At 39.0% G+C, this 24,645-nt stretch overlaps 1 protein-coding gene across 5 annotated transcripts in view; it reads right to left on the minus strand.

The window, feature by feature from the left end:
• Window positions 1-24,645, minus strand: part of PTPRM (protein tyrosine phosphatase receptor type M) — a 773,521-nt gene that overhangs the window by 581,659 nt on the left and 167,217 nt on the right. For all 5 annotated transcript variants that reach the window (XM_077900010.1, XM_077900009.1, XM_077900008.1 and 2 more), the window contains exon 2: window positions 781-903. In XM_077900010.1, the coding sequence (XP_077756136.1) occupies window positions 781-903 (123 nt within the window). The remainder of the gene's footprint in view (window positions 1-780; window positions 904-24,645) is intronic.

Consider the following 24,645-nt stretch of genomic DNA (forward strand, 5'->3'; position numbering starts at 1 on the left):
GTTTTGCAGTTTGAATCCTGATAGGGCACACTCAGCACCCCTTTGTAACATGAATCAGCCTATCTAAACTCATAGAGTGATGTCCAACGCCACCACCTGCAAAGGGGTGGTGACCCTTTAAAATGACCAAGTTCCAATGTGATTAATATTGATTGGCTCATCACCACCTTCCCACTCTTCCTTCAAAATAAGAAGTAGAAAAAGAAAAAAAAAAAAAAGAAGTAGAATTCTTGCTGGTGTTCGATGGAACAAATGCCTTCCACTCATTGGAAAATTTACTGAGCACTTCTACAGAAAAAAAATGTATCCACATGGGTGCATCACCATTTTATCTTCGGTGCCAAGTGAGCCCCTGAGGCTGACAAAGTTTAAGTTATTTTCCAAGGTCTTCCATTTGATGGAGACTTTGTTATTTGGATTTCCCAGCTAGAGTTCCATCCACTAGACACATCTGCCAGAAGAGACATCCATCTATTTCCTGTATCTGCTGCTTGGGAAAGGATCAACTGGGGAATGCCCATTAATCTAGCTCAGGTGTACCCAAAGATAAAGGAAATAAACTTTAATTAGGCTTTAAAGGAAGAGATACAAAGGTAAATTCTTTGTACTTTGGAACCAGTCCTCTTAATTGTACTATTCTCACTAGTTAATCACCTTGGACGGCCGTGCTCAAAGACCAACCTCCTCACTCACCCTGCTAATACCCAATGAATATTTACTGTGATTCAGACTCTTATGAAGTTTCGATTTGAAAAAGAAAATGTAAAACTACATGCAAACCTGATGGCATCCATGGATCAGAAGTTGGTTTGGTCAAGGTGTTCACCTGCTCCCAGTTGAAGTCATCATCTTCAGCTTGACTATATCCACAGGTGCTATACGGCTCATCAAAGAGGCAACCACCTAAAATGTAAGAATGAAAAGTAATGTAAGCAACAGAAAGACCTCAGGAATAAGCTATGATGATGGCAGGTAACTGTAAACCTACTTGATACTACACTAAATTTGATTTGACCCTTGTGTCCATGTAGTATAGATCTTGATCCTAGTGTACCCTAAGTGCTAACCAAGCTGAGTAACCATGCTTTGCCATACTGCCACACTATACTGTTCCCCCAAAGAATCCAATCTTTGTAGAATCCAAATGAAAGTAGACATAAACAAATTTATAATTCATATTTTCCAGATTTGCAAGAATTTGGAAAAAGTGATCTTGTGTTCAAAACTTTAATAGGATTGCCCTAGGTATTCAACATGTTTTTAATAGAAAAACATAATAATGTGTCCAAAAAATTAAAAGAGAAATGCTTTCACCATAACACTGGAACAATGTTGGGGCAGGGGGAGGGGAATGCAATAGAGACCATGAACATAGTGTACAAAATATTTTTTTAAGAATTATCCTAAATCTAAGATAAAAACAGGTTTCACTTTACACTTTGGAGATTTGAGGTCTCAAATTTAAAAGAGATTATAAATTTGCTTACAGTCCACACAATTTTTAAAGACAAGAATAAATTCAAAACTAAACATGTGGTAAACATCTGCTTAATTCTGGTGCTAGAAATAAAGCTACTTAAAGAAACAAAGAATAAAAGAAGATGCAGTTTTACAAAGCAATTCAGCTGTTTCAGCACCCTGGGGCAAACTGACGATTTTAAGTCCCACCCACATCCTCTTAAATGTCTCCTCTTACTTTGAATTATTATAATACCAAATCTTTTCACCAGTGTTTCACATCGCAAGAAGGACTGATTATATTGACCATATTATTATGAAAATTTGAATATCCATTATATAATGATATTACTTATATTAATTAAAACTATTAACTATAATTACTTTCCAATGATGAGAATTAAGGGTTCTGGTCAAGAAAATACAAAAATAAGAATGTTATTTCACTATGTCTGCAATGTATGCCCTGTCAGTGAGAAGATAAATAAAATAGCAAGTACAAACTCAGAGGTAAAGACAGATGTTAGAGGTCATCTGGGCCAACCTCCATCCAAATGTTTACGTAAATTCTACAACCTTCTAGATAGACAGCTTTGAACAGGTGAGGCATTCAGAAAATTGAGAAATGCATCCCTACCTTGTAGACAATTCCCCCTTTAAAAAGGCCCAAACCCTGCTTCTTCAAATCTATACTCATTTATTTTAGCTCTACCCTATGAAGAAATAGTAAAAAAAAAAAAAAAAAAAAAAATTCTCTGCTCTCACACAGGAAAGCTGATTATTTCAAAAGAGCTGTCATGGTCTAAGTCTTCACTTCTCCAGACAAAACATGCTTTGCTTTCCCCAATTCCTCTTGCTAGAAGGTTTTCAGATTTTCACTGCCCTGGCAGGTGTTCTCTGGATAGTCCCAGGGTTATTAGCACTCTTCCAAAACAATGACTGCCAGTATTGGAGCTAGAGTTCAACTGGCTACTTTTTCAGACCTCAAGTTCTTTCATGGGAGATTGATGGTCCATTCCAAGCTTTTGTGAGCCTCAAGTCCCATACGTCTTTTTCATTCCACTGCCTCTCTTGCAATAAGGGAAGTGACCTTCTGAATTTGAACTCAGGGCTGTACATGGGTCCTTACTAAACCCCATCTCCTTGCTTTCTATGCATTACTCCAGCCTGTTGAGCGCTTTGGGAATCCCGATTTTATCATTCAGATGTTAGTACCTAGATTGGGTTATCTGCAAATTTGATAAGCATACATTCTATGTCTGTCTCCAAATCGCTGATAGAAAAGTGTTAAACAGGGCCGAGTCAGGGACTTCAGACCATTTAGGAGGTCTCTCTCAGTTTTCTGTCTCTGTCTTAGCTATTAGCTCCACGCATGACGGTGAAATTAGTGATCCTGGACACTGTCTTCTGTGACACTTTAACAGAACTGGTCAATTAAACATTTCACTGAGAACAGAAACTCATTACAAAGATACAGCACTAGCTCAATATTTCACCTTGACAACAACTGGTAATTTATACTTCCCTCCTACTCAGCTTTAACAAGTTCAGAAACAAAATGGATTTGTTTAAAAGCACATAATGCTAACAACTTTCCAATTTGGGGTAAGAAATGTTAGAAGACTATGCAAACATCTATGAGAAATATTTTCCTTCGGTTGCAAACCCTAATTTTGATGTAGAAAATAACTGCAGTTCTGTAGAAATAGGCTCAAACAGCAATAGCACTAATAATATTCAAACAGAAAGAAACAACCATGAATTTTGACAGAAAAGGGGCTCCCCGATAGAAACATAGATAGCACTTTGATGGAAGTCCTGCAGTGTAATCTTAAACAGTGAAAATAGCTATAGGCGACCACAAAACAACTCAACGCTGGTTAAAGATCTGGTTTACAAAACAACCACTGGTACTGAAGATATAACCAAATATAAAGGCAAAAAAGCATGTATGGTGGATAGCAAACCCCAAAGGCTAATACAATGCTGGTGTAAGAATATAATTTCCCATTATATAAAGCTGTTTTTATCACTTGAAAGGAAACATAAAATGCATGATATGGTTCTTTCTGGACCCATGTATGATTATCAAACCACTGGAAAATGGGATAGACTACGAGTTTCCTATTGCTCAAAGATATATTCCCCTGCACACCAATTTTCAGAGCCACCGCTGGCCTTTATCCAAGAGAGTTGAGACCCTAAAAATAGCTAAAGGTGGTTTATTGAGCTAAAGTGAGATGAAATTAAGGTGTTTATATCTGAATTAAAATAACCAATTAAAGAGAGAAAAATTAAACTTTGGTTTTCAAGGCAGCTTTGTGCAATGGTGACATGAACAGGATCAAACATGTGGCACATCCCCATTCTTCCACTGCTGGTTTTTTGACTATAGACAAATCGCTTCAGCTCTCTGAATCCTGGTTTCTCCACCTATAAAATGGAGGTAACACATACCTCACATAATATTTCTGATGATTCAATTAGATAGCAAATGTTAAGTTAGTGTATCATGGTGTCAGGCATGTTAAACTACTATCAGTTATTATTAGTTCTTAAATCCTACTTACAATTACCCTCATGGGTTCATTTCATTGCAAGTAGTTGGAATATGTAATTGAAAAATTTTAAAGTGTGTGTCACAAGAAGGTGAAGAGCCATAAGCATTTATGCAGGCACACTCCTGTGGGCTCCTCTATGGAGTCATGTAGGAGCAAAGAACAGAGGGTTGCTAGAAATGCTTTGGGGCCAATGAAGAACGTGATAAGAAAGCAAAGTCCTTAGATGCAGTAAAATGAAGCACTTCCAAAAATAAACCTTCTTGATTTTCAGAATAACACAGCTTTTGTACAGGAATATACAGGGATGTGGTCAGCAATAGAATAGCCACAGTTTCTCCCAAGTTGTCTTGTTTGGACTAATGCCCAACAGCTCAAGGCTGGACCATATTCCTCTATCAAATCAAATTAAATTATTTATCTTTTTGTGGATAGGAATCAGTACTAAACCAAAAGTCATGCACAAGATGGAGCAAAAGTGATGCAAGCTGGATGGGATGATGGTCTTCATCATTCACATTCTTGCTCTCCCTCCTCATCCGGCTCTAACTACCCCCTCCTCTCTCTCGGCTGCCTCCTCTCCCTCCTTCTCCCTCTCTCTCTCCCTGCCCACACGTACACACTAACACACATGTGTGTGTGCCTATGTGCCCTCATCAGACCTTGGGAAAGACTTTTCCTTAGCAAATTTTTTAAAGATTTTATTTATTTATTCATGAGAGTCACAGAGAGAGGCAGAGGCACAGGCAGAGGGAGAAGCAGGTTTCCTGCGGGGAGCCCGATGCAGGACTCAATCCCAGAACCCTGGGATCACACCCTGAGCCAAAGGTAGACACTCAACCACTGAGCCACTCAGGTACCCCTCCTTAGCAACTCTGAATACAACACACAACATGTGCTAGATGAGGAGAGAGGTATTATGCAAAAGGAAGTGTCCATGGGTGTCAAATACTCAGGTAACTGACAACAATGATGACTTCTGTACAATAATGATGACTACATGGCTTGTTCCAGGACATGCAGAGCAGCACAATGACATGAACATTAAATTAATGAAATCAAAGAAAAGCTAAAGGTTCAAAAGCAAGGCAAGTAAAGCACAGAAAAACAGGACTAGAAGATTATACCAGGAATATGCCTAGGACTCTACCATCACTGCCAAGTAATAAAAAAATGTCACAAGCCTCATGAACTGGAAGTTAGCCACAAAACTCACTTTAAGCTCTGGGGTAACCAGTGCAGAGAGAAAGATATCACTGATTACATAGTTCACATATCTATGAGACCATGATGTTACTACAAAAACTAATAATGGGAGCTAAATGTGATAAGGGCTCTTTTATTGAGGGCTTGTTTAATCCTCACACCAAACCTATCAGATAGATACTATGATCCTCATTTCACAGATACAGAAACTGAGGCACACAAGGCTGGTTATACAGCTTACACAGGTCTCAAAGCTGCAAGGTACTGAAGCAGAGACTGGAACCCAGCCATCTCGTCTTGAGAGCCCATTTTCCTAACACTATGTGATAGTATCTTCCAAGCTGAAAACCCAAAAGACACCTGACTACCCCTAGTCCTAAATCCAGAGAGAACTGTCCTCCCTAGTAAGAAGTAAAAAACATAAGTTAACGAAGAGTTCTCAAAAGCATCCACTAGAATAAAACGTGCTTTAGGGTCTAGTTAGAAACATGTTATGGTAGTATGTCCCCAAACTTCGATTCGGTGAACTTGATTTTATGGGAGCTCAGTGCATTCTAGGACAAAAGCTCTAATATCCTGTTAAATGGTCTTTATGAATATTCTTTTTCTCAACAAAGCCTTAGTGGGCTACCGTGAGTTTGTGTACTTACTCCCCAACTAAAAATTGCAACTACTCTGTGTTATGACTAAAACATAAAGCCACATGCTTTAGAAATCAGATGAAATGGCTGCTTGAGATTCTCTCTCCCCCTCATGATCTCACTCTCTCAAATAAATAAATAAATCTTTAAAAAAGAAATCATCAGTCCTTATCCTTTTTATTTTCACAAGAATTGCAGAGCTTAAAAAACAAACAAAAAACAGGTGCACGAAAGCATATAGATAGAGTAGGAATTCTGCTGAAAAGTAATTTTCATTATAACTCTGGTCTTAATCAACTTGGTACTCTCTAGAACTCATATATTGTAGGCACCCAATAAATGCTTTTTAGAAAAATGAGTAATGAATTCCCCCAAATTCTATGTAGAATTTGGCTGCAATAATTTTGGCTGGAAATGTTTAAAAGAAGTATAATGTAATATCGACTTGAACAATGAAAGCAATCTCAATATAGCTCCACAAAATAGCCATCCCTGTCCTGGTGTATTCCAAATGAGTAAGTTATAAATGTGACGAAATCAGTGAACATGTTCATTTTTATTATGGTTGAAAACCATAAGCTGGTTGAATGTTAATGAAGTCTCCACAAATTATGGCTCTTGCTTTAGAAAAGTTGAACTCTTTTTTTGGCAGTAATTAGATAGCAAGGCTAGTTGTCTATAAAGGTCATTCTTGATTTATGAAAATAAAATATTATCATTTGCATATTGAAGGGATTTATCTCTCTTCGTTCTTTGGAGTAGCATAGAACTATTCAGTGGATACACGAATAGTATTACATCATTGAGATAGAAGCTATAAAGGAGAGGATGGTCCAGTTTGTCCCCAAAGGAAACCTTTTAAGATCTGTCATGTAACTATTCTATGTCCTGCTGAAGCATCAGCCCTAGAGAACAGACAAAAACAAATGGACAAGGGTTAAAGCCCACCATTTAGAGTAGTGAGTTTGAGTAAACTCACCATTTGAGTTTACATATTTTTATCTTTCTATTGTTGAAGTGTAATTAACATACAGTATGATTAATTTTAGGTGTATAATATAATGATTCAACAATTCCATATATACATCCTGACCCACGTGGATCATATGTTGACCCAGCACACAAACATGTACATGTTACAAACCAAATTAATCTCTACTGAGATACACTGATATTATTCATCTCTATTTGGTTTTGGAAAAGCCTAGTCCAGATCCACTAAACTGACTTCAGGATCCTTCAAAGGTTGCTACCTGTAGTCTTTAAGGTTTGGGAATGAGAACCATGACCTGGCACTGTTTATGTGTCTGTTACATAACAAAACCATGCATATGTTTACATGTATTATTTAATTTTAAAAACCCTAAAGGCAAACACTGATATCCTTTATGCCAGTTATCAATGTATCACCTCTCAGTTCTAAATTCACTTGTCCTTGCTTGCTCTGCAAAACTGTAGCCAAGCCCTCTCTATGTTTCCTGTTTGCAGGTGGCAAGACAGTAAGCTCTAACAATAGAGGGTTCTGGAGAGGCACTGTGGAAGGAAAGGACAGGCTTGCAGGGTACCCTGGAAGGCTCCTCAGCCCACAAGGTTTCTCCTGACCCACAATGCAGAAGCCTTCCCAGTGCCAACACTCCGTGAGCAGTTTTGTGGTGGGGAACCCCCCAGAAAGATCCTTCCCATGAACAGCTTCACCTACTACTCTAGAAGACACTGTTTCTCCAAGGCCCCACAGTGACTTCCCGGCCATCTACTGAGCCCTAGGTCTCAGCTCTAGAAGGGTCTCCTCCTTGGACCCCTATTTCTTCCCTGGAGCAGTGCCTGCTCCTCCTATCTGCTACTCCTTTATTCTTAGAGGAATTCTAGCCAATCTCCTATATTCCAGTCCACTATTACAGTTAATTATTCTTTAAGTGAAACTCTCTCTCTTCCAATTACTGTGTGGATCTGTCTCCTGTTTTTATAAATGGGAGTCTGGAGTGGTCAAATATCTTGTCCAAAGCCACAGAGTTAGATGTAGGGCTAGTAGTTCACCCAAGGTCTGAGTCCAAAGTTCATACTCTTTCCAGTCTGTACATTTTTATCCTAAATGCACCTGTATAAAGTAAACAACAATGTGTAATATTTACATAATGACTGTTGCATGAATTGCATTGCAAATAAGCTCTTCAAAAGTGCTGGTTCTAAGAAGCCGGTGGAAGACAATCAAATGTTAATTTCATAAACTGACTTATAAGATACATAGATATTTTGAATTGTTCTGCCCTTAACAGGTTAAACTGACTTATATACTCTAGCAATCAAGTTCGTCTTGTTATAATTACAGTCCATTTAAAGTTATTTTGTGAAAAGACTGCAATACTCCTTGAGGAGATTTCTGGAACATTTTTCTCATTTGTTCTAAATACAGAATGACCTCATTTAAGGCAGCCTTTACCAAATGCATAAAGTATTAAATGGGTCTCTTTACAGAGAGGGCAAATCGCAAACTAATGCAAAAGTACCCTACAAAAAAATTAATGTTATATGTTCTATTTTCCTAAAATACATGTAATCTCAGGTGGTCTTATCCACTTATTTCAAATTAAAACTGTCAGATAAATGGTTATAAATTAATACATTTCAAACTATAACAGAAAGTGAGCTATAATATACATAATTGTTTTAAGCATTAAAAAAAAAACCTACACCAAGATAGTGAAACCACTGATTTCTTCTTATAAATCAATCCCAGTGATGTGTACGTTCAATTGCCTGCCAAACAATGCAAATATATAAAGCCTCTTAAACTTTGAGTGCCCTGGCGTTGGTTAGTGAATCAGACACTAAGCATTATAGAATTGTTCTTCTACATAATTTAATCTAGCAAGCAGTTTTTACACATTGCACAGGCATTTAAATGGCTAATGCTATGCTCTATTGTAAAAAGTGCTATTTGCCGTTGGATATATTTTATATAATTCAAAGGAAATGAGTTGTCTTGTTCTTAAAGTTTCTATGGCTTATTATACTTACTGCATACTTCATTTTATATCCATCTATTGATTCCTAATTGTAAAAAAGGCCTGACTGCAACAACCATGCATTCTTCTTATTGATCTTAAAATCTTCTTTTTTCCCAATGAGTAAGAGTGTCATTTCTATTTCCAACTATTGTACAGATGCATCCAAATCATTAGGGACCTCAGTTTTCCATTCACAAATAAGGATCTTAGAGAATTGTTACAGAATTTAATTAAACCACTCATATAAACTCCCTATAAATTCTAGTCTACCTGAAGCTAATGCTAGCCCTCTTATTGCGCACACCAATATTGAAAACTACAGTATGAAAAAACAGTTTTCTGCCTCTATCATAGCAACAGCCATAAAAAAAGGAAAACAAAATGACACAATATCTCCAAGAACTGTCTAGAGGAGAAGATGGTCAAATCAAGACGAGCATTTATCACTTCATCTTTAGAATTGCCTGGGTCCTGGCTCCCACACTCATGCAGTGGTTCTCAAAGTGGATCCCTGGACCAGTAGCATCACCTGGGCTCTTGTTAGAAATGCAAATTCTCAAGCCCTTGCTCCCACCCTACTAAATGAGAAACTCTGGGGTGGGGTTTTGTGTTTTAACAAGTCAGGCCTCCAGGTGATTCTGGTGCTTACTAATGTATGATAACCACTGTTCCAGACCGACCTATTTAACCAGACTCTTCTGGGAGCAGCCCCAGGAATCTGCTTTCAAAAAAAAAAAAAAAAAAATTCCCAGAATAATCTAATCATTGACCCATTTTTAGAAAAGTGCTCCAGATCAGTGGCTTCAAACACTTTTAAGAAGATATTATAAAAAAAAAAAAAAGATATTATCAGTTTTCTTAAAAAAAGTCACAACCATCCTACGTTTACTTATTTATAAATTATATAACGCAGATTATTATAGACACACACATAGCTGACCTTTTAAAGTGTGAACTACAAAGTAAATATAAATTGAAGTTCAAATATTTTCTTTCATGCACCAAAGGATTGTACTATACATCTCAAAGGGTATGGAGATAGCCTTTTGGAGATCACTGCTCTAAATAACTCCTTTTAGTCATAAATATCTTTCAGGTGAATAAGAGCAACCGAGTAACATTGCTTGATCAAAGCGTTGAATTCCATGCTCTAATTTCATGCTAAGAACCTCCCCCATCTGTAATTTTTTCTTAAGAGAGTGCAACTGCTCAACAAGAGCAGATATCCTAGATAGAAAATGATCCTGGTTGTTGGTCAGAGAAACCCAAGAAGTTAATAAAACACACACACACACAATTTCATTTTATGCCCAGTAGCGCTCCTGCCAGTTTAGAATGATTTACAAATCCATCTCTTGATGATTTTATTAGCACAAAATCATTATCTGGGAAAGCTGATAAAATAAACTCCTGAATTCACCAGTATGCAGTACAGCCAAGCCATGTTATTCAGCTTAAAACAGGCAGCCAATTGTTTATTTTTACTGGATGTTGATTAACCTAAACTCAACTAAATGTATTTCCCTCAATGAACATTTTTTCTACACATCATGCTCATTGGATAGAATCAAATTATAAGGAAAAAGTAAATATAATTTCCTATATCCTCTTGGTAAAACATTCATTCCAATTTCCTATCATTACGAGTAATTATTCTAAAACAAAAATTGGTAACTTGTAAGACTGACTCTATTTAATTGGAATCTGAGACCCAGGATACATTAAATCCTGGATCTGTCAACTACCTATTCTATCTTAGGACAAGTCATAGACTATGTGTCTTGTTCTCGGTGTGAAAATGGGAGATGCAAGGCTCACATTACAGGACCAATTAATGTACATGATTTCAATGATGAAAATGGGGGGATTATAATACAAAAGTCTTCCATTTATTTCAAGAGCCTAATACTAATATGGACCCATGAGCTGGAAGTGAGAAATACTAACTGGTGGCCCCCATCCCACCCATCAGTCACTGTTCCTTTATCCATTGTGCCTTTCTTAGAGGGTACACCACAATGGGTTTGGTATAATTCTCATTTCCAAAGATTTGCATTTTTTTATACAGCATGGATCTGAAATCCAAGTCTCCTACCAATATGGTGCTCAAATGAGGAAACAGCATCTATTCCAGTGCCAACAGTCGGGCAGTGGCTCTGCTGGGCTTACTGAGAAACAGTGCACTGGTCTTCAACTCAGAAGTTCCCTAAAGGATTTTTGGGGCAATTCTGACCTCAGGCAAATCTCTGAGGATTTATGTCCTATAGAAGATATGACTCTTTTGTACTCTTTATTACCTATCTCCTAGGGAAATGGTGCAGGGTGAACTTGGTGGGGTGTGTGAAAGCATACTCACTGTTACAAGATGATGAGCATCAAAGAAAGCCACAGCCGTGTTTGGTGTATGCTATCCGAAACATGAAATTAAAGTGACAGACATCTCCATGGTTACTCCCTATAGTGGCTGAAGCACCATAAATCAGAGGCTCAAGCCAAAAACCTGTGAGTCAACCACTTCTCTTCCCAACACTTTACCCCTCAAACACCTTCTCAGATGTTTTTTTCTGCCATTCCTGCTACTCTCAACCATTACACAACTTGAGTTTCAGCTCATGTCCCACTGACCTTGACCTATCCCCTCACATCTAGACTCTTCCTTGTCCAGTATATACTATACATGACCAGCTAAGATGACCTTTTATAAGACACACAGCTAAAACTGGCCTCTCCCTACTTAATTCATGGGCCCTTCAGTGCCCATGAGAAAATATTCAAGTGTTATCATGTAACATAGGAGGTTTTTTTGGATTTGAACCTTGCCATCTTCTTTATTTTCATTTCTTGCTATCACTTCACTGTAACAATACACTCCAGTAATTCCTGACCATCTGTAGATTCACTCCAAGGACTGTGTTGCCCACATGCCACATGTTTGCACACACCATCCCTGCATGCACACCCAAGTCTGGCTGGCACCATTCAAATACCAGTTCACATGCTACCTCTCTTGGGTACCCATTTCTGATTCCTTTCCACGGATAAAATCAATCCCTCCTTCCTATGTACCATCACTGCAAAATATACAGGCCTTCTAGATGATCTTATCACCTCATACAGCAAAATGACTGTGGACATGTTTGTCTTCTCTGCTGCATCCTGAGTTCTATGGGTCTGAACAATGTTCTCCTCACCTCTGTATCCTCAGTCCTAGAGAGTTGCCTGTTTCTCATTAAATATCTGCTAGATTTAATGAATTTTGTGAACTTTTCTATAACAAAGGTAAGCACAAAAATCATCTACTGTTCTATCTTTATTAGAAATGAACACTGAAGGAAAAAAATACTGACAGATTCTATTCACTCAATACTCTGACTATACCAGAAGAAATTTTGATTCCAGAGTTCTTTGTCTTTTTTATCTGTTTCATGGCATCTCCTTCTCTCTCTCTTCCCTCCTTCCCTGTCTGCCCAATTCCTCTCTACTGTAGACCCATGTGCTAGGCACAGGAAGGGAGAAAGGGAGAGGGGGTTAGAAGAAATATATGGAAGAAAAAAAAAATCCTTGTCCTCAGAGAAGATAACCTGGGTAGGGGGGGAAGGAAGTTTTTTAAAGGGAAGAGAGGAAAACTTCTGTAGGAGCCAAGTGAAAGACCCAAAACTCATCCTGAAGGCCTCCTGTCCCTAAATGGTCCAGATAAAAAGAAAACCAGAGAGTCAGCAACTAGATGTAAGAATCTAAAATATCCATGGCCTGTTATTCTAAGAATCTGCATAATAAGGCTGTTATTTGGCAGACCTCAGCATAAGTCAACAAAAAAGCATACGGATTTTCTGTGTATCATACTGGAACTCTGGTTTAATGCCTCAATCGGGTGTTTGGATTTTATGTTTCAAACATAAAAAGAATGCTAAGGATTACATGTTATATATCATTCACCTTGATGAAATGTAAAAGTAGTGAATAAGAAATCAATATCAAACTTCCCAATTCTCGGGCCATAAAGAAAGTAAACTTTGAAATAAAATAGTTCATTGTATAATTTTTTAAACTAAGAAGCTGTATTCTCAAAGCTAAGAACAATATTCACATAATATAAAAATGGCTGTGAGTCAGCTTCCCTCCAGCCATTTTACGTGAACAATTAGTTGCTAAAATATAGGAAACCAAGAACATGAACCCCTTCTCAAGTTCAACACAATCGAAGTGTCTTTCTTCTTGTGAGTATTTACTCAATATTCTAGTTCCCTTTTTAACAGGTATTGTTTTGCCACTGGCTAAAGAGAATAAGTAGTCTAAGGGAATAGTCCTGGACCAGGAAGGAGAATGTCTGGTTCCTAGTTCTGCCCTGTCTGTATGTGGCTTTGGGCAAAGCAACCAGCTGGCAACATGGAGATACAGTGGACAGAATGTAGATTAACCATCAAAAAGACGTGAGCCCTATCCAGTTAGAAGCTCTCCTCACATATTCATGTGTAAAACCATCTACCTTCTAGAACATTATAAGAATTAAATTTTGTATATATGTTTATATACACACATTTTATATTATCTATTTGCTGATCTACCAAACCGATATCCACTTCCCTACCCCACTTACTCTCCGTCTAGTAAATTGGTAAATGTTGGCTCCCTTTCCCTTCTGGCCCTCAGTGTCTCATCTATACAAAATAGCCTAGATAAACTAGATCACTGGTCTTTCAGTATGACTCTCAGAACTCTAAGGCTCCCTTAGGCTGCAAAAAATGAGCCTGCTGCAGGCCTTCCTAAAACTCTGCTTCAACCTCTTGTGTTCAACATTTGTTTATTTTAAATATTGGTGTTCCATGGGCAATGAAAGAATTGTGCCCTAAAAAGCTAACATTTAACAATATTTGACAACTTCAGGTCTAGATGATCTCTAAGGTAAGATTTCCATATTAAGATTATACATTCTATGATTTTTCTCTCTCTTCTCATAAATGCAATGTTTCTTTATCGGGAACATGACAGAGATTAAAATCTGTCAGTATGTATCCAGGTGTTTGATAAAGAGGAGTCTGATTATAATATAGAAACTAAGAAGAATAATGTCAAATAATATAAGCAAAAAGGACAGCGGAGCTCAACTTTAAAGAGAGAAGGTTAAGGCAGAGGTGGTGAAGAGGTGAAAAAACATTTTGAACATCTGTGCAATGGCTGGCCAGGTTCCTGGCCTAGGAAAAGCAGAGGACACAAATTCATAGGACTGGGTACCCACCATTCTCAAACCTGTGTGGGCTGGAACTGATTTGAGGTGATCACTGCCTTCCGAATCAACCCCCAAAAGATACGCATCCTATTTGCCAAAAGGATTTGAGAATATCTAAGTTCAGTAGAACTCTTCTCAACCTGCCCCACTCCTCAGTAGCTACTTACTCACGTCTAAAAGCATCTGAATCCATTTACATTTTCTACTACAAGAAAGAGGTGAAAGAGGCTCAAAATCTAAAACTCTACATGAAAATGAATGCATATGACCAGTCCTATAACCACATCTACTCCAGTAAAAATACTTATTTAGACCATATTCAGGGCCATGCAAGCAATCCATACATACAAATAACTAGATGTTAGATACAGATATTTCTTATTTTGTTTTTTTTTTAAAGATTTTATTTATTTATTCATGAGAGACAGATTGAGAGAGAGAGAGAGGCAGAGACACAGGCAGAGGGAGAAATAGGCTCCCTGCAAGGAGCCTGATGCAGGACTCAATCCCAGGACTCCGGGATCATGCCCTGAGCCAAAGGCAGACACACCCAACCGCTGAGCCACCCAGGCATTGCAGATATTTCTTATTTTGATAAAGATCACTTTAGGGCATTAAACACAGGAAAAATTGATGGCGAGCAGGTTCACAAAAAGATAATGCCCCAATTCAGTGACTTCATAATATATCTGGGATAAGTTCTATTTGCTTCAGAAACTATTCATTGGGAATTATAACATAAAGCCAAGAGAATGGAGAACCCTGCTTCTCAGGATTATTTTTTAATTTATTATTATATTTTAATATAGCTAGCTTGTTATAAGAAGCTGTGGTCAAAAAAAAAAAAAAAAGAAGAAGAAGAAGCTGTAGTCAGTGGGATTAATCAAAGTGTCACCATATAGTTGTTTTTAAGCATCTGAGTGTGTGATTTTATGCTTGATTAAATATGGGCTGGATGTCTCTTTCTTATGGGATGCTCTTTTAGTAAGCTTATCATTGGCCCTTGTCCATACTGGACACGTAACCTGTAACAGTATCTAACCTAGCACTGAGTACTCCGTGAATTGAGAATAAACCTTGTGGATCAATATAATATTGAGTGGATTTAAGAAACAGTAACCCTTCGGGGCAGCCTGAGTGGCTCAGTAGTTTAGCGCCGCCTTCAGTCCAGGGTGTGATCCTGGAGACCCGGGATCGAGTCCCACGTTGGGTTCCCCATGGGGAGCCTGCTTCTCCCTCTGCCTGTGTCTCTGCCTCTCTCTCTCTCTCTCTCCCCGTCATGAGTAAATAAATAAAATCTTTACAAAAAAGAAAAAAGAAACAGTAACCCTTCATGGGGGCAGAAATGTGCCTATAGGAAACTTCCCAGGCCAACTTTATTTCTATAACATTTAAGCCAATGATCAAATGTGGACTCTGAGACCCAAGCCTCACAGCTAAGAACAAGTACAGTTAGCAGCGGGTTGCCCAGGCTCAGCCCTCACCAGGAAACATGTTTTTGATCAGAGCCGCCCCCTGCCAGAGTTCCTGGGTCCCTTCTGCGGTACTGATTTTGCCAGGATAAACAACATGCTCTCTTTACCACTGGTTTAGGAAAAAATGAGGGAGCAGGCTCCACTTTTCAGCAGCTCACCTGACTGACACAAAAGTTCCTGGGTTGGGAGTAAAAACCAAGTTGTATCAATATCAATTTTTTTCCATGTGCTCCATAAATTTGGAAAGATGTTTATCATAGAAATGCAGACATGACTTTAACCACAGGAGAGCAAACTGTGGCACCATTACTAATACTTCTCAATAAAGGCCTTCATTATACTGAACTTTATATATTGCTAACTTCAAAATTAAAAAATAAAACCCAGGGGAAACCAGAAGAATTAATTAGGTCAGAAAAAAAAATTTTAACCCAATTACAGATAAACTGTTAAATCTCTGGCTCAACCAAACATTATATCTTCTTCAGACACTGAGATGTGAACCCAAATATAAATCCCAATTTACAATCCCTCAAGGGTTTACATAGGGCTCCTGAAAACACCAACATTCTCTGTATCACAGAATATTTTTTAAAGGTTACTGATCTCCAGTATCCCTACCGTGGCATTGTTCCCATTCTGTATAAGCTTAAGAAAAGCATATAAACTTTCCTCTTACTTCGGTGATTCTTAAACTTCGGGGAGTTTATAGATCGTTTTGAGAATCTGAACAGAGCTATCCGTGATCTGTCTCCCAGAACAAATGTGTATACGTGCAAATTTTATAATTTGTGTTTACAACATTCTTAAGAACAATTCAACATTTACTCAAAGGGCAGTTCACTGACCACCTGTATCAGAATCACTGGATAATTTCTTAAAACACAGATCTTGAGCCCTGCCCTAGATCAATGGAATCAGAATTGCTGCGGTGAGGTTGAGGCTTTGAGTTTTAGGTCACTTCCCAATCATTCTGTTGCTGGTTGAAAACAGGTTAAGATCCTCTGTTCTGGCCATTTTCCCTTCCTCTCATGGTATCAACTGGTTTGGAAACAGATGCTCCCCTGGTACCCTCTCACCACTCCTGGCATAGCCTCTGTCATCTGCACCTGATCTAAGAGCATCTTCCTCAGCATCTTCACCCACCCTGCATGCTCCACTCACAATCACCCCCACTTCCATGCACAACAGGCTCCTGGACTCTTGTATACCTTTACCATCCACTTCCTACCCAACCTCCAGCAAACTGTTGTTCACTCTTTCATTAAGATCCATTGATGCAAAATGTACTGGTTTCCTTTCTCTTTCTGAGTTAATCAGCTCATAATTCTCCCCAGGCTTACGGCAGAAAGAATGTCTGGCCGTCCAGGATGCCTATTCCTTATCTGCTTGTAGTAAGCCTGAAGGATGCCTGTCTTACCTGCTACGCAGGAACATGTATCATGTCACCCCTCCAATGGCTATGCCAAAAAGACATTAGACATCCTCCAATGTGTTATATTATAAGGAAAATGAGGCTGGGGGCTTTGCCTGCTTTGTCAAAGGCATTCCAGTCACCATATGGTAAGTCCAGACCCATACAAGGGCACCGCTCAATGTGGCAACAGATGGCAAAACACAAGGTCCCGATCCTCAATTTCAGCATACTTAAGCAATATAGGACAGATGTGTGACCAACTCTAGTTCAGCCCTGTGATGAGAAGGACACGTGGTCCCAGAGATTCGTAAGAGGCTATTTCAGGTTAGGAAGAACAGGGGGGAATTCACAGGGGAGAAGGCATTTCAGATGTGGCTGGGAAAGATGGGTCAAGTGTTGGGGGGCAGAGAGAGAGAGATTCCAGAGAGCAGAAACACCCAGGCAGAAGGGGAGAAACACACACTTAAAGAAGGCATGGAATCAGGGCTCGTCTCAGCATGAATGATAGAAAGGGGGGCTGAATCAGGCTGCAAAGGCAGACCAGAGCAGGACAGTGCCAGGCAGGGTACACCGTGGGCAGGAATGGGATTACTGCACTGCCACATTCATGATCCCATAAGGTCACCCACAGCAGCCAGGTGACAAAGGAGGGCAAAAAAGATACCCCATCGTCCAGACAAGGGAGGAGGTCAAGACAGTGATCTGACTCACTTATAGTAAAGAAGCGGGTAATGGCAGAGGGGGAAGCTGATCCTTGGTTTCCGAACCCCTAAGACGCAGGATTCCTCTACAGTATAACTGCTATACACAGTCACAGGAAAAGGACTATTCCATGGATGCTCCTCCCATGTTTACTACTTAAATAAATTGCACTTTTGCTAAAATGAACACGTTAGATGTCACCCCTGAATATCATCCTCAAACAGCACTGACATCTTAATGCCACTGAAGATCCTTTACACACTTATTAAAAAAAGATTCGGTGGCAACAATATCAAGTTAATTAAGGGAAGGCAGGGAGAAGTGAGATTTATCTCCTTAAGTAGATATCAGAGAAAAGTCACTCCTAGAATCAACTACCGATAATTCTGCCCAACAAATCAATCCTTTACAAACTGTAGCATGTTAAGCAGGAGCGCTCAGAGAAGCAATACACTGAGGTAGGCATGTTTACAGCAATATGCAGAGACATGCAGAAATAACTGCTTGTTTGCTTTTTCACTTACGCTGGAAATCTGACCTTACACGAAAAGCAGCCACAATGTACAAGCTTGAAAACACAGACACTGAGGCAGGGTGCTAGGAGATCAAATCTCCCTTCAAAATTGAAAAGAAATGATAATGCACTCCAGCTCAGAAGTGCTGTGTCAGAAAGGAAATTAATATTGGAGATGGAACAGCATCTACTGTTCCACCTGCAGGAAGAAAACAATGGTGTTTGGTCAAAAAGTACAAGGAAATGTAGGGGTCTGATAGGAATAGAGGAAATGAAGATGGACCTGACAAAGAATCCAAAATGGAACAAAGTTGCCCAAGTGAAACTCCAGCGGGAGGACAAGGCTTGTGTTGAAAAGGCTGTGATCAGAGCCATCTCTCAGCGTAAAATTCAGTGGTCTTGAAACTCTTACCTTGCCTCTTACTCTTGCCTCCCACATAGCAGCAGACATTTGGAAAGGGACTACAAAATTTTTTTAAAAATGTAGAAGAGCACAAGCATAATTAATTATTTCCCATCATTTTCTGAAGGTAGGACTTTTCTATTTAAAAGGTCTGGTCATAACACTGGGCCAACGATATTTAAGAAGAGAAAGAAATGGGAGAGATTGTTCTCATCTCATTTTATTTTGAATCACTTTAAAAGCCAAGTGAACACACAATGCACAAAATTCTTGCGCTGTCTCAAATCCTATTTTTGCTTTGGACCCAAATTCAATCAGCTACTAAGCATTCCAATTACCCTTCCATGTGGGCCAGACACGTTCTTCTCCTCGCTGTGGCAGGCAGATTATCCTTGTCCATGCCCTAAGACAGTGTGTTTTCATTTCCTTATTTCTCTCCTCAATTCTAGTCCTCCCTCTCACTATGAGAAAGAACCATGCTCGCTGGACAAATTGCAACATCTAACTCCTCGAAGGACCTAGGAAATGAAAATCACACTTGCTTTCTTCTTTGCTAAGTCCTCTGATGTTCAGCCACAATCTTCCATTCTCACCATTAATAGATCCACTTTGGCTCCTTCTGGCTGGCCTTTTTATTTTCAGGCCATCTACCCTTTCCTGTAGGGGGACATGTCCCTCTACTACTGGTAGTTTGTTCGATGTGCCTGATGTTTATATTCCCATTCTGGGATCCAAATATCACAGAGCATAGTCTGGTCAATCCAAACAGGAGAGCAATTCATCAAAGGGTGAATCATAAATGGCAGATTGGAGAACCATGCTCTTGCAGGGACCTAGGGACGAGAGACAGACAGAAGCAGTCTGCTCAGGAACACAAGACTCTCAAGTCACTCTGTGCTCTGCAAAAGCCACACCATGAATCATCACTATCTAACCCCACTGTTCATTCCTCAAAGTTCCCGTTTCCTGCATTTAAGCTTCTCGCTGGCTGCGTGTGGCCAATGAACCACATTCCAGCTACCAGGGAAAAGACGGAGGGACTTTCCACCTTGCTTTGGCCCCTTCACAGGGAGATGAGTCCTGTCTCCCACTTGTCCTGAGATCCCCCCAACCACCGCTACCTAGCCCCACTGATTATCCCTCAAGAGAACAGATCATGAAGAGAATAAAGCAGCACTGCTATAAAGATGCTATCGCAATAGTACAACTGCCAGTCCAATCAAAGGGCTTGTTACATCATTTTCAAGTGGCACAACTGCCTAGCAATTATTCTAGGTGATGTGGAAGGGAGCCCGATGGCTCAATAGTGAGAGAAAATGAAGAGAGTGCAGGGAGGTAATATCTTGGGAGCTAGAGTCTAGTCTACAATCAATGATGCTCATATGTATTTGTTTACTATTTACACATACTTTCATTTAAATATTTGTTTGGACTATGTGTCCATATTTGTGTTAGTTTCAAGCAACTAGAAGATGACAATTCGTATTCTATAAAATTCTTCATAAAATAAGCACAAGGGAAATGGAAGGTGATTGCACAGGGTTGCTTTACACTGCTCCATGCAAGGTCCAGCACGGAGCCACACACGTAGGATCCTTAATAATCATTCATTGCAGACAGAAACTATATGATGAAAAGGGTAAAGAAGAAATAGAACTAAAACACAAATATACAACCCTGGTTAATGTCTAAAATGTTAACTAATCTATATTCAACAACAAGTTCTAAGGCATTTTCACATACTTGAAATATAAACTTGCCATTTTGAAAAATAAAAAAAGAATAAAAAGGAATACTGCCCCATTAAAGATGTATTGGGAAGAATTACAGCACACGCGTGAACAGTTATGTTAGTGATGCCAAAATGAAATAGGAGGAGATGGGCCAGAGAGGAAAAGGGGGGGGGGGTGGAAAGGTGAGTGGAGCCAAAAATCCAACAGTGTAATGGGTCCTGAAATGAAATAGTATGCATACAGCCAAAAAAGAAAATAGAATTATAAATTAAGCCAACAGAAAATGGTATGATTCCACCAAAAACATTAGCAAATAGAGCCAAAACCAAATGATAGGAACAAGAATAAAAATGGCATTTTAAAGAGAAGCAAATTTAACCATTTGAAACTTCTCGAAGGTAGCATAGTATGGCAAAACTACCCTGCCAGTCATATATGAACTAACTAGTTTTGTTGATTTAAACCCTGGTTATATTACATGGAGGGAATGAGAAAAGAATCTGATCCTTACTCATCTTGCCTACTCTGTAGCAGTTACTTATCATATCACACTTAATACTCCCAGTCAACAGCCCTACCAGGAAGCACTGTGCTTGTTTAACTGATGAACAAACCACGGCTTAGAAGATAAGTGTCTTGAGATTATATAAGCAAGTTAAAAACCAGAACTAGCATCAAATCAAGATGTGCCTGCTTTTAAAATCCATCCACTTCATTTTCTTCCCTTCACAAAAATTGCATTTCGAGATCACTGGTTACCTCTCAATAAATGTTTTATAAAATTACTAATTTTCCCAAACAGTTTCAATCAAATTTATATGGCTAGAAAAATATCGGTATCCTCTTCCAAAGGAGCTTAAGTCTTCTACTAAAGCACAGATTTGTAAACTGTTCCTCCATGTCTTGTTCATCGTAACATTTCTAAAATCCACCCTTCCCCAATTCTTAAGCCCCTAAATGACTTTTTCCTTTAAAGAACGGTTAGAAAATCAAGAATGTTTACCCCACACACACCAAAAAAAGCAAAATAGATTTTTAGCCAAGAGCACCCACCAAAGTAACTGATTAACTTAGAAAACACATTCTTTGCTAAGTGGCCACAGCTGAAAAACCAAAATAGCTGAGTTGAGTAGGTAGTTTTCTCTGAGTACTGTTTCCATGGCCTACAAGTTCATGTCCAACATTAGTAAATCCTAAAATCAACCATTACTTTCATGTTTCCTACTTGTAGAAATCATAGAAATATTTTTTTAAATGTACCCATGGCCTATCATATGTACTTTTCTAGAATGTTGTATAGTCCAAGCACAAGTGGCATTCAAAATCACACTACAAATATAAGATCCAGAAAACACAAAAATGCATTCAGCAGAACTCAACTGCATTTATTAACTTAGGAAACTTGGCTAATCCTTACAATAAGAGATTTTCAATAAGAGTCAAAACCAAAAACCCTGAATTCATTTGATTATAAACATAAATGCGTATGAGTTGGAGGGGGAACAGGAGGGAGGAAAATAATTTTAAAAAGGTGCTATTAGGCTTGGCAAATGCCAGATGGAAAAGTCATTCATTCAACAAATATGCACAAGCACCAGGTACGTGCTGGGCTGTGTACTAAGCGCTGTGATATGGTGGTAAACACAATGTAAACAGAGCTCAGTGTGAATATCAAGACTCCACCACCTAGTGAACAAGACTGGTCTTTTCTCCAAAGGTCTGTTTGAGAGAGTCATGATCTTGTGAAGAAACAAAATGTGGAAAAAAAAAAAAAGAAGTGCTGCTCTGGCCAAAGGATAATCTAAGACAAATGAATTCAAAGGTGAATACCACCTTCCTCCATCTGACTCTTCCTCTCTGCAGGCAGCCATAACAGCTGTGATGGTTTATTTTACGTCACAGTGGCTAGATCATGGGGCTCCCAGATATTTGGCTAAACTTTATATGGGTACATCTGTGAGGGTGTTTCCAGAAGAGACTAGCATTTGAATCGGTTGGCTGAGTAAAGCAGATAGCCTTCCCAGTGTGGATGGGTATCATCCAATCTATTGAGGGCCTGACTAGAACAAAAAGGTGGAGGAATGGAAAATTTGTTCTCTCTGGCTGACAGCATGAGCTGAAACATCAGCCTTCTCCTGCCCTTGGACTTGGACTTACACCATTAGCCCTCTGGTTCTCAGAACTATACCACCAGTTCTCCTGGGTCTCCAGCTTATAGATGATAGATCACAGAATGTGTCAGCCTCCATAATCATGTAAGCCATAAAATATATTAAATTATATATTTTTATATAAATAAATAAATTATATATATGTTATGTATACACGTATATAATTATGACATAGGCCCCCCCAAAAGCCAGTATATTAGTCAGAGTTCTCCAGAGAAACAGAACAAATCAGCTACATATATGTAGGGTCAGAAGATCAGGCTGGAAACATTAGCTGGGGACAAACTGATATTGGCTTGACTGCTGGGCACCCAGCCTTCCTCATATCACAGTACATACAGAAAACAAATAGCTGTACATTTCACTGGAGTAGAGTGGGACAAGCCCAGTCTCTGTCCTTTTGGGAGAAAAATTACCCCCAGGGCCCATCGGGGACACATAGGTTGGCAAGTTCTGCTCTGCCATAGGGACCAAGAAGAAACTATTTTTGTTCCTATCGCAAGGGGACTGGCTTCCATCTTGATCACTTCTGCCTTGGATGCTCAACTCTGGACATTGAAAAAGGCTGTTATGCTGGGAGTTCAGTTTTACTGGGACCAGAGACAGTGAAGGAGATAATTTTAGGTGGACAGGCACTTATCCAAAAATGAAGAAATGAGATTGAAATAAACTGGTCATTTGATGGCACATTTTGATCCACATTTGTGGAGAAAAGAACTGTTCCAGAAGTGACCAAAGGTGGGAAGGATAAAACAGGGATGTGGCATAGTTGAGGTAAGAATGTCAGATGTTCAAGTCCTGGAGGGTCCTACATGTCAAACAGAAAATTTTTATTTGCTCTGACGGTCAGTAACAAGCCTTTCTGGACACCTGAGCAGAGACTGACATGAGAACAACTACTCTATCCGCAGCTGCACAGTATGAACCAGAACAAAAGAGAGACCAGACATCACCAAGGAACACACTGGCTTCAAAATTAGGAAAAAGGGTTAAATCCACCAAGTATCTTGGAGGAAGATCTGGCAATATAAAAGATAGTATGTTACAAAACAGCCTATAACAAGCTTGTTTCACTAAGAGGCTTAGAAATCATCTGAAAGTTCTTTTTTTAAAAAATAAGGGGGCCTGAGTGGCTCAGTCAATTAAGCATCTGCTTTCGGCTCAGGTCATGATCTCAGGGTCCTGGAGTCAAGCCCCACGCTGGGCTTTCCACTCAGTGGGGAGTCTACTCCCTCTCACTCACCCATTGTGCGTGCACGCTCTCTCTCTCTCTCTCTCAAATAAATAAATAAAATCTTAAAAGAAAAATTTTAAAAATTAACAGAATTTAAAAGCGAACACAAGTTATAAATTTAAATGTAGATTATCAGAACTAAACTTATCCTCATGGTATTTCCTTTAACAGTTATTAAAATAACAGAAGAAAATATCCTTTAGTCACAAAACTATCCTGTAATTCCAATTTTCTCAGCAAAACCTAGAAAGAGATTATGTATTTGGGGATTATACGGAAACCCTTATCAAGTTGGATACCAAGTCTGAGAAGCTAAAGTGAATAGGGACCTTGCTTAAGAAGTCAAAAAAGCAGCAGTTAACCAACATTAATTGACATTATAACACTAGATACTAGCCTTCTTAAGCCATCCTCAAACACAGGCTTTTATCCGACTTGCTTTAAATGAAATTATTAAATGCTTGACAAAGCACAGACAGATCTGGCCTCACCAGGCAAGCAACTTCACTTAAAAACAGAATTGTTTAACCTTAGGGATTTCTGCAAAGGCTTTTGTGGAGGTTTTTTGGTTGATGTTAATATCCCTAGCATGGAGATTGAGAATATACATCTATGCTTTATAAACCACAAAGCACGAGATACAGGTAAATCATCGTTAAAGTGAGTGACTCTCCCAGCAAGCCCCATCTTCCTGTCTGTGACCCTGTAAGCACAAACCATATGTCAGCACATTACGACGGCTCAGGCTATTAGGAGCCAATGGGGTCAGACTGTAATTAACTTAAATAGGGCTCCAAGTCCTACTGCAGGCAAGACATGCATTTCCCACATGGTCCCAAGGAATTTTCTTTAACGCACCCATAATCTCAGTTAAAATAAAAATATTATTGGCTTACTTCTC

This window comes from Canis aureus, chromosome 6, assembly GCF_053574225.1.
Source record: "Canis aureus isolate CA01 chromosome 6, VMU_Caureus_v.1.0, whole genome shotgun sequence".
Taxonomy (NCBI): Eukaryota; Metazoa; Chordata; class Mammalia; order Carnivora; family Canidae; genus Canis; species Canis aureus.